Consider the following 19,054-nt stretch of genomic DNA (forward strand, 5'->3'; position numbering starts at 1 on the left):
CCTTGCTTAGACACAAGCAGGTGCCTTTTGTCTTAAGTGTTATAGGCAACAGGTAAGAAAAAAAAAGTGAAATTTCCCCAGTGCAACAATTACTAGTGAGTATAAACCTAAAGAGCATTTTTCTTTTCTTTCTTTCTTTCTTTCTTTCTTTCTTTCTTTCTTTCTTTCTTTCTTTCTTTCTTTCTTTCTTTCTTTCTTTCTTTCTTTCTTTTCTTTTTTTTTTTTTTTTTAAGAAACAGAACCCCTTTCCAAGCCGTCCGTCCAGTGCTTGGAAATCAGGTTGCGCAGCTTGGGTCGCCAGCCTTCCCAGTGGGTTACTCAGTAGTACACTGGCTCCGCCCAGTTGGGGCTCGGCCGTGCCCGCGGGAGCCAAGGCGGAAGTCGCTCAGGCAGCTTCTGCTCAAGGTAAGAGTCCCGCTCTGTTTAGTTTTCTGTGTCAAGACTCTTGGCAAAGCTTATAAAAATCGAAGTCAGCTGGGCGACAGCGGCGAGCGTTGGCACCTGCGCCGACAGGGGCCGCGGGGAGGCGCGATGGGGGCCGCGCTCGCCAGCAGGCTTCTCCTGATCTCCCTTAGGATTTAGGTTCCTACGCCTTGTGACTTTGAGCGACCAGCCCCAATCCCGAGAAAAGGGTAGTTGCAAGGACAGGCAAGTAGGGGGACCTGCAGAGTACTGACTTTATTTGTGCACCGTAAGAGAAATTAAACAAAGGCAACTTGGCTTTTACATTGAAACTTAAAGTCTTAATTGCGCGTGTGAAGGTTACGCGCTGTGTGTGTGTGTGTGTGTGTGTGTGTGTGTGTGTGTGTGTGTGTGTGTGTGTGTCCCGACCGCCTCGTTTTTTTTCCCCCTTTCCCTCTTTTCAACTTAGTAAATGTGGTATTTGGAATTTTTCTTAACACAGCTAGACTTTAAACTTTCAGTTCAGCTACGTTCTCGAGTCTGTTATGCTTTCTGTACGGAGGTGGGATTTATCTGTAGGGTTCTTGTTGACAAAGCTGGAATTTGTTGAGGCAGGTTTTGTTCAGCAGAGTTTTAGCAGTCACTTAACAGGCAAATGTGTCCTTTTTGCTCTACTTTTAGTGCCATTCTCTGTTTATGGAATGTCGGACCCTCCTGAAACGCAATTTACGAAAGCCTTGAGGCACGTCTTTTTTGTGGCTACCCGTGAGCCACCAGCTGGGTTACAAGTTTTATGGTACTGTTTCTAAGAGGAGAGCACGCTTAAGTCGGGTTGGCACAATGAGACCAGATTCCAAGGAAAGAAGCCTCTTTTCAATAAAGACCTGACTTATGGTCTCCCTAAGTAGCCCTGGCTGGCCTGGAACTTTCTGTAGCCCAGGCTGACCACAGACTCACAGAGATCCACTGGCCTCTGCCTTCCATACTATGACTGAAAGTGGGTGCCGCCATGCCTGGTTAGATGTTTTGTTTAATTCCTTGTGAGTCTTTGTGTTACTGATGCTGCCAAAATGAGAAGGAGAATAAATAATTTGCCCTGGGTCACAACGGTGGTCCCTGCCAGATGACCTTGGGTAAATGGGTCAGGTCAGGGCAGAGGAGATGATGGTTCAGGGAAGCTGGTGGCGGGAGTTCAAACCCCAGAAGCCACACGGTGGAAGGAGAAAACCCACTGCATGCTGTCCTTTGACCTCTACGTGCGTGCCATAGCATGTACCTCCCCTCCCCCAAAAGTGCAATTTAAAAAGTAATGGGCCAGTGTAAACGGATTTCCCTTCTTTCTTTCTCTCCCTCCCTCCCTCTCTCCCTCCCTTCCTCTCTCTCTCTCTCCTTTTTCTCTTTCTCTCCCTCCCTCCCTCCCTCCCTCCCTCCTTCCCTCCTTTCCTTCTTTTAACTTTTTTTGAGAGGGCTCTCTATGTAGCCCTGGATGTCCTGGAACTCCATCTGCTGCTGCCTCCTCTGTGATGGGACTGAAGGGGTGTGCCGTAAATTTAATGCATTTCTGAATAGTTATTATATAATTATATAATTCGCACTTTGTAGTAGTTTTTTTTTGTTTTTTGTTTTTTTTGTCCTCGGTGTCCTGGAACTTACTCTGTAGACCAGGCTGGCCTTGAACTCAGAGATCTGCTTGCCTCTGCCTCCTGGGAATAAGGCATGTGCCACTACCGCCCAGCTTTTGCAGTAGTTTTTTTAAAAAACTATAAATGGTCAAAACTGCAGAGGATTTAGTAAGGGATAAAATTATATTAAATGTTGGGTGAGTCCTAATGTAAGGTGAGACAGGGAAGCTCCATTATATAGAGCCCATGGAGCCTGGGCAGGTAATGCTTGTGGCGCTTTTAGGGGAGCAGAGCCCCTCTGCCTGCCCCAGAAGGGCAGCTCTTTAGCACCGGCCTTGTGAGAATGTGGTTTAGTGTGACCTGATGGCTTGTTTTCTCAGAGAACCCAGAGGTACAGATTTCCTTATGAGTTCTCCTGCTCTCCAAAATATTCACAGCTGATTCAGGTGTTTAAAAACAAATGTTTGCCAGGCAGTGGTGGTCTTTAATCCCAGCACTGGGGAGGCAGAAGATCTCTGAATTTGAGGCCAACCTGGTCTACAGAGTGAGTTGCAGGACAGCCAAGGCTACACAGAGAAATACTATCTCCAAAACAAAACAAAACAAAACAAAACAAAACAAAACAAAAGTTTGTGTTGTGCATGCTGTCACAGCCCCTGTGAGTTATGTGTACAAAGGCTCTGTCATGTCCGGCAAATACTATTTTGATGCCAACAGTCCACTACCTCTGCTCTTACAATCTTTGTAATATTCCCGATCCCCAAATCTTTGGGGGAAGTGGTGAGATATAGATATCCCATTTAGCCCTGAGCTATATTCTTTGAAGATAGGCCAGTTGTGGGTCTCTGTATTAATCACCACCTACAGCAACTAGAAGCTTCTCTGATGAGGGTTAAGAGATGCAATAATCTATAGGTAAAAGGTAAGAACTTAAGGGGTGGTTTCTTACTATGTCCATTTAACAGAATAATAGTATTTAAGATCAAGCTAGGCCACATCCTAGCATGGTGGGGGAGGGGTTTATGAAGTCCCACCCTAGTTCAGAGTCTCCTGGCACCTGATGGGTGTTAGGGAAGGGAGAGTCAGTTTTCTTCAGGGATGTGGTCCCTGAACACATCTACTCATGCTTCTGTAGGTGGTCCTACACCGTACTCCTACAATCAGCACCAAGTGACTCAGTGTGTTTAAAAACAGCACATCAAACTGGAGGGGATAGTGGGGGAAGCAGGAGGAACTGGAAAGGAGTGGATGGGGAGATTTGATCAAAGCCTTATATGCACACATGAAATTCTTAAAAAGAAGATGGACTGTTTCTCATCAGCTCACAGCCTTGACCTCGTTCACAACCTTGACTTCCAGCTGACCTTCTCTGCTCTCGTTGAAGATCATTGAAGCTGTCAAGGAACTTTTGTTTATGTGGGTTGTGTCAGCTGGGGTGTTTGTTGTATTAGAAATTCAAACTGGAGCTGGGTATGGTGGCTTACCCCTGTAATCCTAACACCTGGAAGGCTGAGGCAGGAGGATTGCCTTGAGTTTGAGGCCAGTCTAGGCTACATGGTAAGTTCTAGGCCAGTGTAGGTTACAGAGTGAGACCCTGTCTCAAAAAAAAAAAAAGTCAAACTGAAGTTTAAAAAATTAAGTAGCACATATTAACATAAGTAACCTTTTAATGGCAAATAGGAGCAATACTTACCTAAAATAATAAAATAGTGCTGTTTTAGACTTTGAAAAGAAAAAAGATATATGTGTGTGTGTATATATAGAATAGATGTATAAGATATATACACATACATATATTTATTACATATATTTATTTACGTAGATGTGAATATGTGTGTCTATATGTCTCTATCTCTGTCTGTCTGTCTGTCTATGTCTGAGAAAGAGCATTAAAGAGAGGAAGAGAGCTCTACTTCCCTTTCTGTGCATTCTAAGGAGAATGACCACACAGTTGGGAACTGTTAGAAGCATGGTAGTGCTTTTCTCCTTCTCTTTTTCCTTTTAAGCAACGCCGTTTTAGTACACTACGCAGCATTTTGCAGTTTGCTTTGTTTTTGTTTCTCAAAGTGGCATTAACATGCTTTCACTTTTGTGTGTGTATGTGTTTTGTTTTTGAGACAGGGTTTCTCTGTGTAGCCCTGGCTGTCCAGGAACTCTGGAACAGGCTGGACTTGAACTCGGGAGATCTGCCTGCCTCTGCCTCCTGAGTGCTGGGACTAAATGCCAGGCAGGAGTCATTTGCATTTCAAATGAAATGATAACACACACACACACACACACACACACACACACACACACACACGCGCACACGCACGCGCACACGCACGTGCACGTGTCTGGTATGTAAGCAGAGTTTATGGAAAGTTTTACCTATATCTGTATGATATACATGTATATATACTTTTTTTCTTTCTTTGGTTTTACGAGACAGGGTTTCTGTGTGTTGCCCTAGCTGTCTCCTGGAACTCACTCTGTAACCAGGCTCTGCCTCCCAAGTACTGGGATTAAAGGCATGCACCACCATGCCCAGTTTTATATAAACATTTTTAAAAAACTTCTTTTGATTTTTTTTTTCCACCACATCGGTCCCGAGGATTCAGCTCAGGTCATCAGGCTTGGTGACATGAGTCTTTGCCAGCTGAGTCATCTCACAGGCCCTATACACACACACACACACACACACACACACACACACGTATATATAGTTTTTTTTTTTTTTTTATATAGGTAGGAAATTGATGCGAAAACAAGGGGTCCCAATTAGGGTGCAGAACATGAATAGAAAAACAAGAAGAGTGACCCTTATTATCTAGCTCTAGTGCGCGTTACGTCATCAGTATAATATAGAGAAAAATACCCTCGAAATTTGAATTAGGCTAAAAAGTATGAAACATGATATGGCTATTCCTGGCACCCTTAGTCGGTCATTTCTGAGTAGGTGATGAATGGAGAAAGAGGAGATTGATGGACATTGTCCTTTAGAAAACCATCTGGTGGGGTAAGGTAAGATTAGGTGACGTAATGGCTTTTCTTGGTTGTCAGCTTGGCTATATCTGGAATGAACTACAATCCAGAAGTGATCTGGATTGTGAGGCTGGAAGACACAGGCTTTTGATCTGGATCTTGAGGCAGATGACACACACCTTTGATTCAGATCTTGAGGTGGGAAGGCACACCTTTGTTTTGGGCCACACCTTCTGCTGGAAGCCTATATGAGGACAATGGAAGAGGGAAGCTCTTGTTCTTTGCCTGCTCGCCCTTGCCTTGCCCGCACACACAGCCCTTCCCTGTTATTGGAGCCCACTTCTTGTACAGAGGACCAGCTGAGGCACCCAGCCTCGTGGAACCGAGCAAATACTGGACTTCCCATTCACAGCTAGCCGTTGTTGGGTTAGTTGGACTGCAGCCTGTAAGTCTTTCCAATACATTCCATATATTTACACACACACACACACACACACACACACGCACACACACGCACACACACACACACCTGACTAATACGGATAGAGAGAGTATAGAAATGATAGTGTTTCATTGCCAGGGACAAATGAGAAGGGCTTCAGAGGAAGACAGCAGCCAGCTGCCGCAGAGGCAGGAAACCGACGGCAGAAGGAAGATGGGACAACGGGCCGGGCGGTTGTGGTGGGTGGGCTCCGCACAGCGCGGGGTAGCAGACTGGGTGTGAATGAATGGCATCGCGTTCTGAGAAGTTGTGGTGTTAAGTCTTTCTGATGGGAAATACGTGGACAGGCCAGGGTGACCAGACACAAGAACCGGCCCAGAGGAAAAGGTGTGCATCTCATTCAGCAAATTGATTTAGCGTCGTCGCAGGATTGTAGATGTGGGCTCAAGACTGTGGAAAGATTATGATGAGCATAGAAGTGATGAGCCAGTGGGAAACGGGGGCGGCGGCGGGGGGGGGGGGTGAGACATGGGAAGATGGGGCCAAGGTTGACAGTCCCAGGGATAGATGAGGTGGGGAGCTGGCTCAATGGGTAAAGTACTTGCTGTGGAAGTAGGAGGTAGAACCTGGCTTTATAATGTAGCTGAGGATAGCCTAGAGCTTCTGGTCCGCCCGCCCCTGTATCCTCCTTAGTGCTGGGATTTCAGATGTGCATTATCATACCTGGTTTTATGCAGTGGTGTGGATGGAGCCTCAGGGCTTCCTATATGATAGGAAGCCCTCTTATCAATTGAGCAAATATGTGGCCCTACATATGTTTAGAGTGACTGAGACATCTGACCATTAGATTGCCCTTCACTCGTCCCCTCAAGTCCACTTTCACAGTTTCCTGTCTTCCTGTGCTTCTTTTGTGGTTCTTACTCAGATCACACTCAGCTGAATCCCTTTTCCTTCATAGGCCTTATCTACCTAAGGATTTGACCTCAGAAGGTGTGACAGACCCTTTTCTCACCACTCATGACTTTGGTGTCTTAATTAGTGCCTTGCTGCAGATATTTGGCACAGTCCTGTCCCCCACAGCCTTCTGGGATATTGTGAAGAAAGCCCAGGCTGGCTTCAAACTCTTGACTAGCCACCTGCCTCTGCCTCCCACGCTCTTGGATTAAGGGCCTATGCAGCCATGCTCTGGCGTCTTAGAAATTCTTAATATTTCTAGTATTCTAGTATTCTAGTATTGTTTTCTCCCCTACCTGTAAGTTATTCTAATGAACCAGTTTGTTCCTGTGTCATCCTAGGCAATTTTTTTTTCTTTTTGAGTCAGGTTATCTCAGGTTCTTAAAAAACAGTCCTGGCTGTTCTGGAACTTACTACTCACTGTGTAGACCAAGCTGGCCTTGAACTCACAGGAATCCACCCGCCTCTGCCTCCCGAGTGCCACCTTGTCCACCAGTGTTTTATTTTATAAGCCCTCTGAGCTTCATGTGCAGCAGTAATAAGCTTTTGTATGTTTCTTGTAAGGATTAGAGTCCATGCATGCACAGCGTGGAGGGTGATGGCTGGGGTAGGACCGACATCGGATAAACAGTTACCCCAGGAAACTATGGAGGAGTGGGTTTTGCCTTGTCTCATCCGCTAGCTTTGCATTACTTCACTAACACCTAATTTTGTTTCGAGACAAGGATGGTTGTGATAGCCGTATAGAATGCTGCAAACAAAAGACAGAATGAGATACTTGCTTCCCATCATTAATCCGGGGACTATGGGAAAACCTCTTGCTGATGATGAGTGGGTAGGGACAGAGGCAGGATTGGACTGTGGCCTGTGAGCTAGCACCCCCCCCCCCCCACTCCCATGGTCTTCTCAGCCTGTTTCTTCATCTTGCATTTACTCTAGCTCTACCGTGGTTTTCAAAAGTCTTTTCTAATGGTTAGATCTCAGACTGGTATTCAGTGGGCCGTTTACACCCTTGGGTTTTCAGAATCTTCCCTGAAAATGTCATAACTCCAATTGCTAATTTAAAAAAGTCGTGTCGTGTCGTGTCCCCCCCCCCCCCCCTCCCCGGTTTCCTGCTGTGAAAATGAAGTCTGGAACTTCAAATTTTTTTTTTAAAATCTGGGCAAATGGAAATACTTGACCCAGTTTCTGATTTCCCTATCATTTGAGATTCAGCTATCAAAGTCAATTTATTCCTTAGTGTGGAAGTTCTCTGGGAAAGTAAAGTTACTAGAATGAAGGAGAGCTAGAGTTTCTGAAATACTTTAGAAAGTTTAAGCAGAAGTTTGGCAAAATCCCAGCTGTTAACCCCCGCAGTGTCTGGAAGAAATTAGTGTAAATTGCTGATAATTTTAAGAGTGTCGACATAGTGGCAGCCATGTTTATTCATGTTTTTAAAAGATTCATTTTTATTTTTAATTATGCGTGTGTTTCTGTATACGTGCATGTGAATGCAGGTGCTGGCAGAGGAAGCCAGCAATAATCCGATGGTGAAGCTGTACCCTGGAGTACAGGCTTCTTAGGGGAACCAGATTGTTCCTCTCAGCAGTGACAGCAATAACGTCATTGGACCAGAACTGCCGTTATAACCGGCCGGACCACTCTTGTGCCTCTTGCTCACTGCCCCAGTTCTTCAGATCACTGGACCCTCTCTTGTCTCTCTTCCCAATGGAAGAATTGATTGAGCTCCTTGTCTCTGCTTTTTGCTACTACATATCTCTTCAATCAGAGTGTTGGGATGGGTGGCTGAGCTTAGCCTGTTAGGGTGCCTGGAGATGGGGTTTTCCCTTTAAAATTATAGTAACAGGTTAGCTCCTAACAGACTGCCTTCTAAGTCACGATTTACTTGAAAAATCTCCAACTGCTCTGCTTAAATAACAGTTACATTCATTAGTATTCTGCTTCTTCTAGTCATCAGCTATGTTTGAAGTCACATGTAGCATGGATGCTAATTGCTCTTAATAATAAAAACCTGGAGCCAGATATTGGGGTGAATGCTGAAAGATCAGAGGGACAAAGGAGCAAGCCACAGCCACACTCTTACCTCACCAACTCCTCAGCCTAAAGGGGGCTGAGCGCCTGTCTCCTCCCACCTTATATTCCTTTCTCTGCTCAGTCATATCACTTCCTGTCTCCACCTCCCTAGTTCTGGGATTAAAGGTGTGTGCCTCCACCGCCTGGTTCTGTTTCTCTTTTAGACTGGATCAATTTCGTGTAGCCTAGGGTGGCTTTGAACTCCTGATCTTCCTGCTTCCTCCTCCCAAGTGCCACCACTGTCTGGTCTCTATGGTTAACTAGTGGCTAGCTCTGCCCTGTGGTCTCCAGGTAAGCTGTATTTGTTAGAGTACAAACAAAATATCACACACAGTCACACTTTTTTTTTCTAAGTATGCCTAGAAGTATTATGCTTCCCATACTTTTCTTGCAGCTCATGATTGGTTCCTTGGTTCGATTTATCATTTTTTTTATAAATTTATTTATTTATTTTTTTAATGTGCATTGGTGTTTTGCCATGGTGTTGGATCCCCTGGAACTGGGGTTACAGACAGTTTTGAGCTGCCATGTGGGTGCTGGGAATTGAACCTGGGTCTTCTGGAAGAGCAGTCGGTGCTCGTAACCACTGAGCCATCTCTCCAGCCCTCCATTCATCATGTTTACAGAGACTAATTCTGTATAACTGATGTTTGACAAAAAGTAGGAGTGCACAGGACTCTTGGACCCTGTGCCGTCTGTTTGGTAGCCCCTGAGATACAGTGTGTATCCTCCAGAGCAGATACTGGTTTCCCATTTCTGTGGAAAAGAGCTGCTTCTGAGCTTTTCCATCTGCAGCCTGTGCACAACATTAACCTCATATAGTGCCGTGTAACATGACTCTGCCCCGTTCAGTACTGTGGATTGGGGCTTGAAGAGGGTGGGATTTGTGGTGGTATTGTGTTCCCCAAAATATTGTGCACCCTAATAAATTTATCTGGGGTCAGAGAACAGACAGCCACTAGATACAGAGGTTAGAAAATGGTGGCACTCACGCCTTTAATCCTAGCATTCCAGAGGCAGAAATCTTGTCTGGATCTTTGTGAGTTCAAGGCCACATTGGAAACAGCCAGGCACGGTAACACACGTCCTTAATCCCAGAAAGTGAGCCTTTAATACCAGGGAGTGATGGCAGAAGGAGAAAGATATATAAGGCGTGAAGACCAGAAACTAGCAGCATTTGGCTGGTTAAGCTTTTAGGCTTTGAGCAGAGAAGTTCAGCTGACATCCATTTGGATGAGGACTCAGAGGCTTCCAGCCTGAGGAAACAGGATCAGCTGAGGAACTGCCAAGGTGAGGAAGCTGTGGCTTGTTCTGTCTCTCTGATCTTCCAGCATTCACCCCAATACCTAGGTTTCATTTTATTAATAAGACTCTTTAGGATTCATGCTACAGGGTACAGATTGGTGCAGAGTAGCTGGCTTTCTAACACACAGCTGGGAAGAGGAAGCCAAGATGAGGTTTGTGTGGCATTTAGCTGACAGTCACTTCTTAATTCAGAAATGTCTGGGATTCCCAGGATTTTCTGGACATTGTTTGTCTGTTTTCTATATTACCGTTAAATGACACACCTGCTGTTATAGCTACTTTAATAGGAAGTTGGGAGAAGTCGCCCCAGAAATTTATTCAGGTGATGATTGTTAAATCCAGAAGAGATCAAGGTGGTGGAGGTGCACACCTTTTCCCAGCACTGAGGAACAGAGGCAGGAGGACCTCTGTGAGTTTGGGGCCAGCCTGATCTACAGAGCGAGCTCCAGGATAGCCAGGGCTACACAGAGGAACCCTGTCTCGAAAAACAAAGACAAAAATCCAGAAGAGATGTTCCTTTACACTTCTTAGGGTAAGGTAAAGTGGAACCTTTCGTTTCTATTGGATCAGCTTGCTGCTTTTCATCACATATATATATATATATTTTTTTTCCTTTAGAGAGAGGTCTCACTAGTTGTGTCTGGTCTGGAACTCCCTATGTAGACCCGGCCGGTGTCAATCTCTTAGAGATCCTCCTGCCTCAGCTTCCTGAGTGCTGGCACCAGACCTGGCTCTATCATACTGATAAAATCGCTCACTTGGACTTTGAGGTTGTATTTTCATCTTGTTAAATTAAAAGAACTCCTTTTTCAGATAGGGAAATGGAATCTTTCGAAGTCTTGCAGCTGGCGTTTGATAAAACTGAGATTTAGATCACATTCCACACTCTCTTTATTATGTAGCTTGAGAGTTTGGAGAACTGAGCACGAAAGCAAGTAATTCTGGAGGATTCCTGCCCCACGTTCTAAGAGCTGCCATATTGCATTCTGCTTATGTCCCCAGGTGACGTGCCTTCATTTGGATATGGCGGCCCCCGAGTTCCCCATGAGTGTCCTCGTGTTTGCGTTGCTCATTTGTTCCGTGGCTAGTTACCCCAACGGAAAAGTCACAATGTCCTGCGGTGGGATGACCCCCCAACATGGCCACAGCCCACAGTCTGAGCCTGTTCACCAAATCACAGTGAGTCAGATGAAGTTCAAACCCGGAGACCAGATTCAAGGTACTAGTGCTGGGTATAATGATTTGCATTTTGAGTTTGACTCTTTTTCTGCTTGTTTTTACTATGACTGGAGTGAAGCACCTTCATTTTAACCTATTCACTTGAGGTATCACGGCATTATCTACTTCCATTTTTTGTTTACCACTGATGTCTTATTATGCAAGTGGCATCTATTCCTTGTTAAGATCAAGGTCTAAAATAAGTTTTTTTAGGAATACCAAGGAATGCCAGGTCGTGGTGGCGCACACCTGTAACCCCAGCACTCGGGAGGCAGAGGCAGGTGGATCTCTGTGAGTTCGAGGTCAGCCTGGTCTACAAAGCTAGTCCAGGACAGGCTCCAAAGCTACAGAGAAACCCTGTCTCGAAAAACCAAAAAAAAAAAAAAGAATACCAAGGAATATGTTTGTTTTATTATGTTAACATTGCATTCATTATGTACAGGAAAAAAAATATTTTATATTGTTTTACTTCTCCCCACTTTAGGAAGTAGTTCAATCTCTTATGGGTCCCTAATTCCTTCAGCAAAATGTAGGCTGAGTGTTAAGGTTTATCTATAGCCAGATGTGCCTTAATCTCAGCACTCTGGAGGCCGAGGAAGAATCAGGGTTCGAGGCAGCTTGGACTATATAGCAAGACTGTCTCAGAAAAACAAAACAAAAAGTATATCTGTCATAGCATTTGAAATTCCTGTATTTCACAATTATGTATTATAGAAATACATAATGTTAATAGGAATTTTTTATTTGTTGTTTGTTTTGTTTTGTTATTTTTGAGACAGAGTTTTTCCTTGTAACTGCCCTGGCTGTCCTGGAACTTGCTTTGACCTCGAAGATCCACCTACCCCTGCCTCCTGAGTGCTGGGATTAAAGCCGAGCACCCTCACTGCCCAGCTTGTTAATAGAAGCTCTTAACAGAAAGGATACATGAAGAAATAAATATGGAATATCCTGTGTGCTTTAGATATCTCTTAGAATTTTACTCTGCACAAGAGTACTAATGTCAGTCAGCTTTGTAATAAGAAACATGTTCTTTTCGCCTAGAATTTTCTAAATTAATTTTTCTATAGACTATTACCTAGTCATCATCCATGCTTTACCCTCTTGTGGAACTGCTATTACTATCTCAGGATGTTAGGCCTAAAGGCACCGGTCTATGATCCTAGACACTCAGTAGGCTTCGACAAGTTGATTGCAAGTTCAAGGCCAGCCTGTGCTACAGAACAAGTTCAAGGCTAGCCTGGGTAACTTACTGAAACTCTGTTTCCAATTAAAAAGTATAAGAGGACTGAGCATGTAGATAGATCTATGATGGACTGGTTGCCTAGCATGTGCAAGGTCCTGGGTTCAATACCTAGTTCTACAGAATAAACAACCATCCTTCCCAAAACAACAAAAACAAGCCTCCCCAAACATGGCATTTGTGCTCTATGGGACATAATTTAGACATTCTTCTGCAGGATGATTTCCATCTTGTGTGTTTTGCAGAGATAGCCCCGATTCTAACTAAATGGGATTTTTCTAAACGCTTTTTCCTAGCATATTACTAAACTTTTACCCTAACCTCTCTTTTTATTGGTTGCTCAGTTACTGTATCGGGGCCGCCATTTCGAGGCTTCCTCTTAGAAGCTCGTGACGCTGAGGATTTGAATGGTCCTCCCCTTGGCTCCTTCACGCTGATTGACAGTGAAGTGTCGCAGCTTCTGACTTGTGAAGATGTACAGGTTTGTGTGTGGTTTGAGGTTGATTTCTGTTGGTTCCTTTGGGCTGTTTTTAACTCAATGATGACTAGCTCAATGATGGCATCACCATGTGTAGCAGGCATTTGGACAGATTTACAGTCACCAAACCTGACCACTGGTTTACCTAGCAGCATCTAGGAATGTGAGAGTAGTAGCTTGAAGACTTTATACTCGGTGATGGTTACATTACATTGGCAAATATTGACTAAACTGTAGGACAATTACATGCCTTTAATCCCATCACGAGGGAGATAGGGGCAGGCGGATCTATGAGTTTGAGGCCAGCCTGGTCTACAGAGTGAGTCCCAAGACAGCCAGGGCTACACAGGGAAACCCTGTCATCTCAAACAAACAAACAAACAAAAATTTAAAGACAATTGTGTATGTATGTGTATATAGGAGGAACAGCAGGGGGCATGCCTTCATACGTGTATGGAGGTCAGAAGACAACCTAGTGGAGTCAGTTCCCTCCTTTCATCTTTACATGTGCTCAGCTAATCAAACTCAAATGTCAGACTTGAGTCATTGGATCCCAAGTGCCTCTATCTGCCGAGCCGTCTTACTGGCCCAGTGTACTGATTCTTTAAATGATTTCAGCATTGAAGAGACAGTTTTAGAGTGGGACAGGGGTGTAAGGTTTGATGTTCATTCATTCAGTCAATAAACACTATGTCAGGTGCTTTGCCCAGTACAAGGGATGTGGTAACAAACAAAACCTACTCCTTTTCCTTGAAGACCTCAAACTCTCATGCAGAGTTGAGAGCCGGTGGTCACAGGGTAGCTGGCACAAGGGTGTGGCATACCACTTAGGACAGAGACATCAGTAGGACAGTATGAAAACGTAGGTTGGCGTGTGTACAGAGTCAGGGAATTGTAGCAGAGGAAGTCACAAATTGGAGCATGGGAATTTTCAGTTAGGCTTTGAAGAATGTGTAGGAGTTTGGCAGGTGCAAGAAAGTGGGAACAGAGGGGTTGGGGATTTAGCTCAGTGGTAGAGCACTTGCCTAGCAAGCACAAGGCCCTGGGTTCAGTCCTCAGCCTCCACCAAAAAGAAAAAAGAAAGTGGGAACAGGACTCCTTCAAAAGTAGGAAATGCTGATATAAGATACATGATGTTTGGAGGTGTGAAATTGGTGTTTTTGTTTTTTGTTCTTTTTTTAAAAAAGGAATCTTCTGTATTTTATTCATGTCTATTAATGGGAAGGATACAAATTTAAAGTGTAAAATAAGGCAAAGAAAAACCTTCAAATAATATTAACACACCCAATATTCATGGCTATTTAAGTTTCTGATAACTCTACTTTATCACAGAATTGATAACTATGACTGACAATACATTGTCAACCAATGGGTCTGAATTTACTGAGGACCAGGCCTTGAACTATGTATAATAGTCTTCATTCAAATGCTCTGAGCATTTAGTGATCATTTATTTTGCAAATGATTGCATTCTGACCGTGCTGGGCTGTCCAGTGATGGGATGGTTGTTCCTTTCCACTTTATCTCAGGGTTTCGCTGTGAGTCATACGAGTTCATCCAAGAAGACAGAAATTAAAGTATACTGGAACGCTCCAAGCAGTGCCCCAAATCACATACGATTTCTGTGAGTATGAGAGCGCACACCTCTGTAACCACTGCCATTGAGATGGAAACTGTAACGACGTGTACCGATTTGCCATTGGCTACTCACCTGTGTAGGTGAGCTTTAGCAGTTAGAGCATTCGATGGAAGGTTATCTTGCTTCTTTCCTTTGCTGTTGTTTGAGACAGCATCTTGTGATGCAGCATCGGATGACCAGGAACTCCCTATGTAGATGACGCTGGCCTTGAACTTGTAGCAATCCTCCTGCTTCTGACTTCCAAATAGATCTGGCTTTTTTCTCTTTCCCCTTTCCTACAATAGCAAACTTTTAGCACATAGCCCGGGACTTTGCACTGTCTTTTTTTCCTTTTTTAAGGCCCCTTCCTGCTTTTTCTCCCACGTGCTTGGATTACAGGCATGCACCACTGAGCCTGGTATGACTTGGTACTTAAGGGGCACTTACTAGGCATTGTTGAGTGAGTGAAGTATTACACTCCTTTAGGACTCATAAGAAGAATCAATTAGTACTTGAGCTTGTAGTGTGTAGAGAGATACTTCTACTTTTAGTATGAGAGCACAAATAAGTCAGGGCTGAAAGTAGGGTGACTTCTTTGGCAGCGCTCCAACTTGTAGATAGCTTATCAGAAAATAAATCTGCTTCATGCCTCTTAGAATGGTGAAACCAGAATTACCATAGGGTCCTTTTCTGATTCAGCGGCACAAGGCAGAATGGAATGCCATAAAGCCGGGTAATGATTCCTGAGCGGTGTTCCAGACATATGTCATTCTTGTAGGAGAGAGTCTTCTCTGGACATGTTTCTTTTCTGCTTTACTTTGTTCACAGGCCCCCAGCACACCAGAGCACTGCTTTGCACCCGTGTGTAAGTTGTTAGGTGGACCTCAGTGACACTTAGCCTTAGGCGGTCTCTACGGAGCTTCAGCCGGTGGCTGCCTCTTACACATGCCCTTTGGAGGAGTATGGCGAGTGCACTGTGAACCGATTAGGAGTGTGTTCTTGTCAGGGAGCGGAAGACTATGTAGTTGAGTTGTGCAATACAGCATTTGTGGCTGTTGTTAATAAAAAAAGCATACAACCAATAAGAAAAAAGGGAGACAGGGAGAGAGAGCAATAAATAAAGCTCGTCTAGTAATGAGTGGAGGACAGTCATAAGAGCTGTGCCCCACACATACGTGCGTGTTCTTCATTCACCTCTCCTCACCCATTTTTCACTTAAAGTTTTGATTTGCTTAGGACGGGCCACTGCTGGGGTTTTGTCTAATCTCACTGGTACTCTCTTTCAGAGCCACAGTTGTTGAGAAGTATAAGATCTACTGGGTGAAGATTCCCAGTCACGTCATTTCACAGCCAAATGCTCCTCCCTTTACGACGCCTGAAGCCACAGCCCAGCCGTTGACAACATCACCTTCTGTCACCCACTTAACCAAGCCAGTGAGTGACGCTTGTGTTCCTTCACCAAATGCACCTGAGAGAAGCTTGCCTGGCAGCTGATCCTCTGGGTAGCATTAGCTGGACTGCGCTGTGGGAGGGAGCTTTGGGGGTTCTCTGTAGAGGTCTGAAGGACGTCTTCGTTGATTTACAGGTTTGAGTAAAGAACGTAAAAGTTTCTCCTTTCAAAGCGTAGCTGCAAAAGTCACAGTTTCGCTAACCGGGAGTGTGTGCTCACTTGAAAAGGAAGCCAAGAAGACTTCCTCCCTCTCTTCACGTCTCCTTCCTTTTTTCCATTCTCCTTTCCTGCAGAATATTAAACACAGAGAGGAAGTTTCAGTTACACTTAGACAAGATTTGGAGGAGAGTCTTGAAGTGGAGTATAATACAGACTTTATCTTATTACAATTAGAATGGGGGACTCTGGGGTATGACGGCAACTGCCCAGAATCCCAGCAGTTAGGAGGCAGAGGTAGCAGGATCGTTGAAAATTTGAGGCCAGGCTGGGTTACGTGGTGAGTTCTAGGTCACTCGGAACCATTTAGTAAGACTATTTCAACTCCCTTGCCCTCAGCGAACAAACAAATGAAAGTTTGAGGTCACATGAGGTTCTGCTCTCTATGTCCCCCCATCCCTGAACAGTACCAGACAGTTCAAAATTCCTGGCAAATTGTGTCAGCTGCAATTCCATTTAGGCTGTCTGGTTCAAAAGAATGACTGAAAATTTTTTTTTTTGGAAAGGGTAATCATACTAGAAACATCAGGAAGGTTTTCACTGGAGGACATTTGGGTGAATGAGACGGCTTCTTACAGAAGTGCACACACAGAATGTGTTGCCATAGTTACAAGAACCAGCTTGTGCCTAAGTGTTGACTTGCCTGCCTTCCGTGGGTCTTTGGGGGAAATTATTCCTATGTCAGCTTCGAGGGTGAGAAACCATCATGCGCAGCTCTTTATGGCCAAGAATAGCTATCAAAATAATGAATACATGCTTTTACCTGTGCCTTGTGCCACACAGGTATGAGGTAAACTCGAGGGCAGAGGTTCTCAACCTTCCTAATGCTGCAACCCTCTAATACGGTTCCTCATGTTGTGGTGACACCCCCCCCCCCACCATAACATTTTTGTTGCTACTTTGTAACTGTAATTTTCTACTGTTATGAATTGTCATGTAACTAGCTGCAATTTCCCATGGTCTTTGGGGTGGCGACCCACAGGCTGAGAAACACTGCTCTAGGTCCTGTTCTCTTTGCATTTTGTCTGCATAGGTATCTCTTCTTTCCCTAAATAAGGGATTGGAGAGGTGGTTCAGCAGGCAAGAGCACTTGTTCTTCTAGAGGACCCGAGTTTAGTTCTAAATCCCACATCAGGCGGCTCATAGCCGCCTGTAACTCCAGCTGATGGCCTCTTCTGGCTTCCTTGAACCCCTACAATACATTTACACACACACACACACACACACACACACACACACACACACACACACACACACACACATACACACAAAACTAAAAATGACTACATAAGCCATTTTATCTGCATAATAGTACTCTTATTTAGCATCCTTCTCTTCCAGAGTTTGAAACACTTCCGTGGATGTTGTATTTGATCACATTGTAATAATGCTGCACTTTTGTTTGACTGAAAAGTTATTGAAGAGGTTATTTTCTGTATTAGCTCCCACTTCACTTTTAATACATATTTAAAAGCTGCTTTAAGTAAATGAAGTTTTGTATAGCAGCTTCCTAATAAAAAATATTGCCTTTCCTGTAGTCAATAAAAGGGGCCTATTCTTTGACATTTTACTATGCCTCTGTGCCAAGGTGATCATCTTTAATTATAGGGAGATTCATTCAGAGTCTTGGCATTTCTAGGGTTAGAAGAGACCCTAGTCTCCTTTGGATTGCCAAAAGTAAAGAGACTCTTAGAGAATGGGTTCTTTGACAAGTGGAATAGACCAAAGTGGAGCTCACAGACCACAGTCACATTTCCAAGGTCCTAGTGGCTCTATTAAGCCTAAGGTGGTGCGGTGGGTGGCCCTTAGGTACTACGCTAGGAGGCTCTGGGTTCAGTTAGTGTAGAACATTGGCTGTGCCTCCTGACACAATAGAGTTATTCCTGCAGTTATTTGCAGTGGTGGTATTTACAAGCATCCCATCTTGTCCTGTATCACTTAACTGCAAGTTTTGACTGTAAATTTTAAAAGCTGTTCCCAAGATCTATATAGAAAGACTTGCCCATGTTTGACTTGCCTGCTTTTGAAAAACTACCTCTTGAAAATAAGAAGGTACCTGCTTAGACAAGATTGCCAGTGTAGACTTTGTCCTAGGAAATTTCCCAAATCTGCAGGGAAACTTGCTTCTCCTGGTCTTGGATGGTGTGAAGTATTTTATATATTAAATGAGCATGAGCACTTTTGTACCACTATAGGCTGACTAGCGTAGCTTTCCAAATTGTAATTAACACTAACTACATTTAAAAATCCACAGCTGAAGAATGCTCTGACCATTTCTAATTTGTGATGTGTCTTCTGTTCCCTTTTTGGAAGGCTTTCTTGTTGCAGCCCGTACTTGAAGGTAATGGCTGTCTAGTCCTTGGCGGTGAACTGCTCGTTTCATAATTAGGATCTTCCCCTTCTTGTTGTTTTTCTAGTTCAGTGCCTCCGAGTGTGGGAACACGAAGTTCTGTGTCAGGAGTCCCTTGAACTGTGATCCAGAGAACGAGCCTGCCTGTGTCTTCTTGTCCTTCACCAGAGATGACCAGTCGGTGATGGTTGAAATGAGCGGTCCCAGTGAAGGCTACCTGTCCTTTGCATTTTCTCGTGACCGGTGGATGGTTTGTATCTGTTGCTTGCATTTGGGACAACAGCAAGAGGCTAACACCTGCAGTACGTCAGCTGCTTCTTCCAGATCTGAGGGTAGACTAGGAAAGGAAATACTAAGAACGGATGTGAATCTCAGTGGCTGCTCCATGATCTCGATAGCTGGGCAGTAATTTCTAAGAGCAGGTCAGCTGGGAAGGCCATTTGCCATCCTATGTTCATGTCTCTTTGTGAAAAAGCAGGAATCACAGGCAGAAGAAATGTCTACATAAAATGTCGCATTTGTCATGCCCTTGTCATGCCCTTCAGGCTATTGTTCACTCAGGCACCAGAACTGAAGCGAGCGCCCCCTACTGGTGGTGTCCCTGTCTTAAAGTCATAGCAAGTTTCCCAACAATGAGGGCAGCCTGTGTGCAGGCCATGTTTTCTGGCTGCTTCTTTGTCTGATGTGTGGAAGGCAGCCTGTATTTTTCCTGATTCGTTCTC

The 19,054-nt window shown here is 44.4% G+C and overlaps 1 protein-coding gene across 1 annotated transcript in view; it reads left to right on the forward strand.

Annotated features, from left to right (window-relative positions):
- Positions 1 to 379: 379 nt before the first annotated feature.
- Positions 380 to 19,054, forward strand: part of Frrs1 (ferric chelate reductase 1) — a 42,106-nt gene continuing 23,431 nt past the window's right edge. Inside the window, exons 1-6 of the mRNA XM_036190964.1 lie at positions 380 to 405; positions 10,765 to 10,981; positions 12,565 to 12,701; positions 14,228 to 14,322; positions 15,603 to 15,750; positions 18,400 to 18,582. Of these exons, the coding sequence (XP_036046857.1) occupies positions 10,786 to 10,981; positions 12,565 to 12,701; positions 14,228 to 14,322; positions 15,603 to 15,750; positions 18,400 to 18,582 (759 nt within the window). The 5' untranslated portion in view covers positions 380 to 405; positions 10,765 to 10,785. The remainder of the gene's footprint in view (positions 406 to 10,764; positions 10,982 to 12,564; positions 12,702 to 14,227; positions 14,323 to 15,602; positions 15,751 to 18,399; positions 18,583 to 19,054) is intronic.

Source organism: Onychomys torridus, chromosome 6, assembly GCF_903995425.1.
Source record: "Onychomys torridus chromosome 6, mOncTor1.1, whole genome shotgun sequence".
In the NCBI taxonomy this organism is placed as follows: Eukaryota; Metazoa; Chordata; class Mammalia; order Rodentia; family Cricetidae; genus Onychomys; species Onychomys torridus.